Source organism: Varanus komodoensis, unplaced genomic scaffold (assembly GCF_004798865.1).
Source record: "Varanus komodoensis strain SLA01 unplaced genomic scaffold, ASM479886v1 scaffold2, whole genome shotgun sequence".
Classification (NCBI taxonomy): domain Eukaryota; kingdom Metazoa; phylum Chordata; class Lepidosauria; order Squamata; family Varanidae; genus Varanus; species Varanus komodoensis.
The window spans coordinates 58,661,191-58,669,402 of NW_025335568.1; the positions used below are offsets into that span (position 1 = coordinate 58,661,191).

Here is an 8,212-nt window from a genome sequence, read left to right on the forward strand (position 1 = left end):
AGCCGATTAACGCTGTGGGCCTGCGGCTCCCCTCTCCCTCTCCCTCTCCCAAGGGGCTACGGATTGAAATCCCTCCCGCTGAGTTCCGGCTTCGGATCGCAGTGGATAGACTCTTACATATGCGGGGCAGACCAAAGCTTATGGGGTGATTTAACGTAGGAATAATATGTACATACCCTTGGCGAGGTGAGGAATCCCCTTATTTATTATACCCTCCACTTTTCCTGCAAGGCCCTTTTGTCGTAGTGCTTTGAAATAAACAAAGCATTTCTCCTGGAAAACCTGAAAGGGAACTGGATGAAGGCATTATGTAGGTGCAGTTCCGATCTTTTCCATCAGGTGAATATCTGCCTGTTGCCTACATTTTAAAGACACGGAACTCCTAACTTACAGACCTCTTGATTCTTGCTATTTGGAAAGCATGTATGTATGGAAAAAGGAGATGGATTACACAGATTTTAAAAATGGGTGGAGACATTCAGCTGGTTGAGGCCATCCTATTCTGCAGAACCAGCAACTGAGAAAGCCACATCTTTTGAATTTTGGTTATGAGGAAAGTCCTTGAAATATCTGGTAATTCAGCAGCACTGTGTCAGCTTACCATTTTTCATGGAAGCCAACTTGGGAGGAACCTTCGAGATCATCTAGTCCAACTCCTGCTTAATGCAAGCTGCAGTTACAGCATCACTGAGAGTTTTCTGACCAGGCACTGAAGGAGAACCTACCACCTCTTGAGGCACTCTGTTCTACTGCCAAACAGCTCTTTGCTTGTCTAGCACATGCAGGCTACAGAGGCATTTAACACCAGGGGCAGCAGGAAAGGCACTCGGTTCAGTGGCAGAACACAACCCACAGAGAGCCACCATCAACAGCTGTTGCTTTTGGGCAGCTGGCAAAGCTGGCACTGATGCCTATCTTGGTCTTTGAAAAATATTTCAGACCTGGTTCCCTGAACAATACTAAGGTGGCTATAGCCACCATTTAGTTTTCCCACAGTGCTCTCAATGTAATCCTGCTCTGGGGCACTGTGGGAAATTTAAATGGAAAGCTAGATGACCACCACTCTCAGCTAAGCCCACCTGTGCTGAAGCCTACAAAACAGCACTTGACCCTGAGAGCTGGCTCTGAGACAATGTTTTTCATTCATTAGGCCCCAGGTTCAGCTGGGCTGAGATCCAAGCAAGCTGCTGCCAGCTCTGGATCAAAGGGAACAGGATGACTCCACTTCCTATGTTTAGAATTACATAGAGCATAGATGAGTGTATACAGAAAGAGTGTATATGCCCATCCATCTTACTTGTTTTGCAGGGACATAAATGTGACACCATTTCAACATGGAGACATCGTCTCCTTCCTTTGTTTTATTGTTATACTTACTGCACAGTAAAGACAAGGGAGGAGCAATTCCACAGCAAGAGTTACTCCAGAAACTGTTGGCAAGTTAGTTGCTGTGATCATTTTTATTAAATTAAGACAACAATCAGAAATGAATCATGGGTAATACATAGTTAATGGCAGTAGATCTGTCTGCCCTATGGTTGTTCCTGCTAAGGCAGATGCAGGCAATCTGACCAGTGTGGGGTCATGAATTGTAGAGCGGAGTGTATACATATACTAAATCTCTGTGGAATTGATGACTTCATCATGTCTTGAATTGTCTCTTGACTTAGACAAAGTAACTCCCCACAAAATGGAATTATAATATCCAACCAACAATCCCACACCCCCTTCCCATCTGCATCAGCAGTGCAATGGCTGCAAGCAAAGGTGGTTGTTCAGGAAGGACTTTGCCATAGCAGGCTGCAGAGGGGAGATGAAGGCTATACAGCCCAGCATTAGATGGTACTGGAGACTACCAAGCACAAGGTCTGGGGGTAGGCACTGACGGAGCGAGCCACTGTGAGGACTAAGTTGGAGGTGAACTGCTCTCAGCAGTACCCTATGGTTGGAAGGGTCACAAGAAGGAAGAGGTCAGCCCCTATACCTGAGCTCACCAAACCAGTGCGTCGAGGAAGAGCTCTTGCAGTTCATTCAGTGAAAACGCCCCTTGCAAAGAGGATGGCAAGTGCGTTCAGCACAGCAAATAGTCTGGTGGTGGTCCCGTGTGGGTTAGTGTTTCCCAGTGACAAAGTACTCTTCCACTGTAGTGATATCAGCATGAGAGACAGTGAGTTCTAGTGCGTAACGAAGAGGAGGAGGAGGACATAACCAAAACTGTGATCGACTTGAGATGCAGTATCCGTATGGGGAAGGACTTGGCATCTGAGATGAGATGCAAAGATGATTAACGTGGAAGACTCAGTTGGAAGTGACCAAGGAGCTGTGAGAGGAGAGATCCACACTGCTTGCACTGAAGCCTCGGCTCTCAGCCCGAAGGCCTTGGGAATCCTGCAAAACAACCCATTTCTCGTGACCTTACATCTTTCAGTTGTGAGCATGTTTACACTAAGAACAAAAGCTGGTGTTTACCAGTTTGAAATGAAAACGATCTAGCAAGTTCTCATATTGATGGGCATACTGCAGTCTTCCCCCAAATCTGATCCCCCCCCCAGATATCTTAGGCTACACTTTCAGCACTCCCAACGAGCTTCTTACCTGGAAAGAATCCTCACTAGATTTATTCAAGTAGTTCAATGAAGCTGCTCGTTTCATGCTAAGGAAAAAGAGAAAAAAGTTACCTCTGTGGTACCACCTTTAGGCCTCCTTGTTTGCTTTGTTTTCTTCCTTGGTCTGGGCACATACTCTAAATAGGAAAAGGTCATAGCTGGGAATCTTCAGCTTTGGGCAAGAAATCCAGTGCAAACCATGAACCATGAAAGAGGTTTGCTTCAGAGCAAGAAAGGAAGAGGGGAACTGTAGCATGTATGGGGAGGAAAAGAAGGTACACATGATCTCTAGTGTGCATCCAGGCTTGTTCACATAATGCCAAACCATGGTTTGTTGTTACATCTGAACTCGTCACTGGGTCAAATTGCAAACAAAATGTCAGTCCCTTGAAGTTGCCATGCCTAGACAAAAACTACAAGGTGCAGTTATTATTTAATACCAGTCTTCCCCAGTCTGGTATCTTCCAGATGTTTTAGACTACAACACTCAGAATTCCTGTTTATTAGCCATGTTGGCTGGGGATAATGGGAATAAATGCCCAAAATATCTGGACAGAATCAAGTTGCAGAAGGCTGCTTCCTACTGTGGCCATTTTGTTCTAGATTAGAGGTGGATGCAAAGCAAATTGCATCAACTGGTGGACCCCTTTTCCAGTAGAACACCTAAGGCAGCCTTCCCAAATTAACCAGATATTTTGGACCAACCACCAGCATTTCTGCCCACTGGCCAGGCTGGCTGGAGCTGATAAGCCTTGAAATACAAAACATCTGGAGAGCACCAGGTTGGGAATGATGACTTAGTTCCTACTGGTTGGTGTCATACTGCAAAGAATGCTGAACTGTGGGGACCTTCCTCTGATCCTGCCCTGCAAGACACATTTGAAGTATTTAAGTGAGCGTATATAACAGACTGGCTACACCTTGATCCTGAGTAAGCCACTCTAGCCTTAAACATTTATTACACTTAGAAAGCAAAAGAAAGACTACTGAAGAAGGCACTCAAGACACGTTTGCTCTAGTGATCTATAAAAATAAAAATGTGTCTCTATATGTATCTTTCTGAGACAATGAAATCTAGATGTCTGAAGCTCAGCATGCATAAGGGGACTGTAGAGATGTATACCACAGGATTATTTTGATTGCAAAAATCATCAGTTAATTGTATCGTAAATGTGTCCATGTTTGCTAAAGTCTATGGTAACAACAAGAGCAGACTTTCCCAACCAACATGCAGCTTTGCAGTTTGAAGCTGGGAAGACTGGTTGGCCAAGGGACACAGTTACACACCTGCTCTTCCATTGTTGTCGGGCTTCTTTCTCTTAGAGGAGTGGAGTGCATAGATTCCTCCTTCGGGGGGCTATGAGCACATGGCATGGGCTACGCCTGGGGCTTGGAAGCAGGTGTGGCACCAGGGCATCTCCAGCTCCGGCGGCTGCGTATCTTTGGGGAAGGCTTTCCTGTATCAAACTAAGGCCTATTCCAGCCCATATGAAACCAGGCCTGTTCAGTGGCACCTAGTAAGACTAGAGGGTTCTGAAGTATGTGCAGCAGGGGCGGCTGTAGTCATAAGAGAAGGCCACTAGCTGGATGCAACCAATGCACGCATAACCAACACAAGCCCCCAAAAGAGCCTCCTACTTGGTGTTCCTTGGTTCCAGTGGGCCGTTCCCCTGCAGCTTCTTGACTAGCATTTCACTGCTTCTCTTGATCACATCTCGAATCTTCCCTAGTGAGCCACTGCGTCGGAGGGCGCCGGTGCCATCCTGGAAAGGAAGAGAGCAAGTGACATCATGATGGACACCGCCTCGCTCTCCCAGAGATCAGAAGAAAGCATTTCTTGCAGCTGTAACTAGAAAATTGCATGCATAACCTCTGAGACAAGGTATAAGGGCGGAGCAGTGCTAAGAGTGTTGGACTGGGGCTCAGGAGATCTGGGTTCTAGTCCCCACTCTTCATGAAGCTCACTGGGTGACTTTGGGCCAGGCACAGCCTCTCAGCCCAACCTACCTCGCAAGGACGTTGTAAGGATAAAACAGAGAGAGAGACTCATGCAAACCACCGTGTAAAAAAGAATAGCTTCTAAAGCAGGGGTGAGCAACTTGCTTTAGCCAAAAATTACCATCAGCCCAAACTAGCAGAGATAAAGGTAAGAAGTAATGGGAGCTGCTGGCCCAACCTGCTACCTACTCCCACAAAGAATTTAGTGGCGCAGCTGAACAACGCCCACTTCCGGTTGCACTTAGGGCTGCAGATCTGAAAGTTGCCTGATGAAAAAGTCAGGTCCCTCCATGCATGATCTAGCAAGTGCAGAGAATGGGTTCTTCTCCTTTACCTGCTATTTTTTCTAAGTTCAGGAAGAAAGAGTGTTTTGGTTTGTTTTCTTCAGTCTAGAATAGTATTTTTGAAATGTGATTCCCATACCAGTAAGCTGTAGTAGTCCAGCCTGGGTAAAACTGCAGGAAGTGCCCTTTACCCTCCCATCATGCACCCTTGAAAAGAATGAGTGAGCAAGGGAGATTTAATGAAGTTGCTGAATTGCTAATGTTCTCCATGACATCATAAAGTCCTTATGACCATGTGTATGAACCATATGACTCAAGAAATTCTGCCTATAACTGTTCTCAGTTTATAATATGCACTGGCATGCACCGATGAGGATGACTGGTTAATCCATTTGGGAATTCCTTTCCTACGGTAGGGCAATTTGCCCCCACATTGTTGAGTTACAGAGGACAATTAAACATGTGTCTAGTTCACCATAGTCTGGGGATGTAATTTATCCCGGAGATTTAGCAGTTTCAGATTGTGTGTGTTGGAGGACTGGAGATTTTAATTATTATGCATAATACTGTAATTTTGTGTAAGTGGTGTAACTCCCTGGGATGCACAATACATACTAGTTAGAAGTCTTAATTCCTGAAGTGTTCAGCATATCTAAGGAACTTTTAATCCAGGGGCCCACAACCTTTTTGGCACAGCCTTTCCTTGCTACGCAGTGGTTTCAACTCCTGTGCTGCTGGGCTGGTTGATCGAAAGGTTGCCAGTTCGAATCTGCACAACGGGGTGAGTTCCCATTGCTCCATCCTAGCTCTTGCCAACCTTGCAGTTCGCAAGCATGCACATGCGAGTAGATAAAAAGGTACCACTTCATTGGGAAGTTAACAGTGTTCTGTGCACTTCAGTGTCTAGTCATGCCGGGCACATGACCATGGAGACTGTCTGCAGACAAATGCTGGCTCCCTCGGCTAGGAAACGGAGATGAGCACCGCCCCCTAGAGTCAGGCATTACTGGACTTAATGTCAAGGGGAAACCTTTACCTTTACCTTCCTTGCTACTGCTAACAAGGGAAATTTTGGGCAGGTCCCCCATGGCTCTGCAAGCAACACTGGATGTGGCTGAGGGCTGTATGTGCACCCATTCCAAAGTCATACTTCCAATTATTATTTCAGATCTCTTAACAATGTCTCAAGTGTCAAGTGGCAGCTCATGGTGCATGTCAAGAGTATCTGTAGCCACTAAATATGTGACCTGTGCACACTCAGAAAATATTTCAGTGCAGTTAAGGGAACCTGGCAACACTCGGCTTGCTGCTTGCCCAGGAGGGTTCTTTCAAGTGGCTATTGCAAAATTAGGAGCTGTGCCCTCATAGAACAAAAGAGCCCTGCTGGATCAGACCAGGGGCCTACTTAGTTTCTGCTCTGTTTTCAAGAGTGGCTAACCACCAGCAAAACAAGAAGCAGGGCATGAGGGTCTATCACTTTGCCCATGGGCAACGGCAGCCAAAATTGGCAGTGCAATCCAGTGTTTGGCAGGGGGAGACCTTCATAAGCCCAACACACGACTGCATACAAGTATATGGATTAGCGCAATTAGGCATATGAAACCAATCCTCAGAGCTTGCTTTTTTGCTCCCATGAAGGCTTGTGATTCCTAAGAATTCAAATTATGAATCACATACCAAATGTAGCAAGCTGTTGGAATAGATTTGATCTATATCTGTGCATTTGTCACCCATCACTGCTGCTACTTTGAGAATTGTGTAGAGGCGTGGCTTTTTTAAAGCCTGTAAAACTCTTAGTATCCCTAACCTGACTATTTCTAAACATCTGTTTCTCTCTACTTAATTATCCCTTGTAATATTCCTGATCTTCGTGTCTGCCTTCCTTGACCCATCTGCCCGTATCTAGTGGTTACTAGAAAATATTTCAGTGTCTGTCACCAAACAGCAAAACACTGATAGCCAGCAAACTGAATGGTTTTAACACGGGATGGGCCAATTTCATGGTAGATAAGCCTGCCATGGCTATGTAAACATTTCTAAAAGCCATACTACTTCACTAGGTCAACTCAAAGGTCACAAAATACTTGTTATGTGCCATCAAGTCATCTTTGACTTATGGTGGCCCTCCAAAATGTCCTGTTCTTGTATATTCAAGGCCATGGCTTCCTTTATGGATTCATTCCATCTCCTATTTGATCTTCCCCTTCTTCTTCTGCCTTCAGCTTTCCCAAAGTATAACAGCCTCAGTTTAGTCATTTTTGCTTCTAAGGAAAGTTCTGCCTTGATTTGATCTAGGACCCACTGGTTCATCTTTCTGTCAGTTGAGGATATTTTGACAGCTCTCCTCCATTACCATATTTTGAATGCATCAGTTTTCACACCCATACATAATGAATGGAATAGGCCAACTCAAAGGTCACAAAATGCTGTGAAAGATTCAGAGTTTCCCAGAACTCCTATGCAGGGAAGGTGGTGAACTAAGCACAAGGCAAGAGGGCGGGGAGAATGGCTAATGTTCAAGTCATGAAGTCTGCATAGTTACCATCTTAAGATGGAGGCGGCAGAATTAGGCTCTACCAGACCTTGAGGTATTTTCTATTTGCAGGTAATATCTTCCCAACGGATGCTGGGATGAAGAAGTAAACAAAGAGTGGAAACCATATTGGGTAGCTCTACCTAGCGGTTGAGAGGTGATATACACTCAGAGAATAAAGTTCCAGGCTCAGGTGGTATAACATCATCTTTCTTAAGTGTAGGAACCTGCTAAATTTGAACAGCTAAATTTGGCGTTCTTCAGGTCGCTTTGACTGGCTATGTGTACTTTCAGAACTGTGTGTCTCTAAATACCTGTGACTGGAGAAGAACAGAAACAAATTAGTGGGTTTACTGGAGCATGTGGCAGGACCAGAGTGCTCGGAATTGCTGGGCTTTGGCCTCACCCAACAGGGATTTTATGCTATATTACATAACTCCCTTATTATCATAAGATCCCCTTTTAAATACTTATTGATTTCAATAAGTATTACTTGTTGTATTAACAAGTAATATTAATACTTGTTAATTTTAATCTGTGTTTATTAATTGCTGTTCTATGGATTTTTAAAACTGTTCCTTTTTAGATATGTTTGGGGATACATTGTTATTTTATATTGCTATTATTATGTTCCGTTTCTTGTTTGGTGAGGACAACAAAGCACTGGTAGTCCTTAAAACATGTATTTGAGAAAAAAGGAAATTTAAGGTACAAAAATACAGTTACAATGATTGAAGGTTAAAAAGTGCAAATATTAAAACACATATCCAAACTGTCACAATATGTAAAAT

The 8,212-nt window shown here is 44.4% G+C and overlaps 1 protein-coding gene across 8 annotated transcripts in view; it reads right to left on the bottom strand.

The window, feature by feature from the left end:
* Window positions 1–1,445: 1,445 nt before the first annotated feature.
* The window catches only part of KLC4 (kinesin light chain 4), a 59,494-nt gene continuing 52,727 nt past the window's right edge, over window positions 1,446–8,212 (bottom strand). For all 8 annotated transcript variants that reach the window (XM_044429204.1, XM_044429196.1, XM_044429202.1 and 5 more), the window contains exons 14-16: window positions 4,245–4,369; window positions 2,596–2,653; window positions 1,446–2,388 (exon numbers count right to left, since the gene is read on the bottom strand). In XM_044429204.1, the coding sequence (XP_044285139.1) occupies window positions 2,299–2,388; window positions 2,596–2,653; window positions 4,245–4,369 (273 nt within the window). In that variant the 3' untranslated portion in view covers window positions 1,446–2,298. The remainder of the gene's footprint in view (window positions 2,389–2,595; window positions 2,654–4,244; window positions 4,370–8,212) is intronic.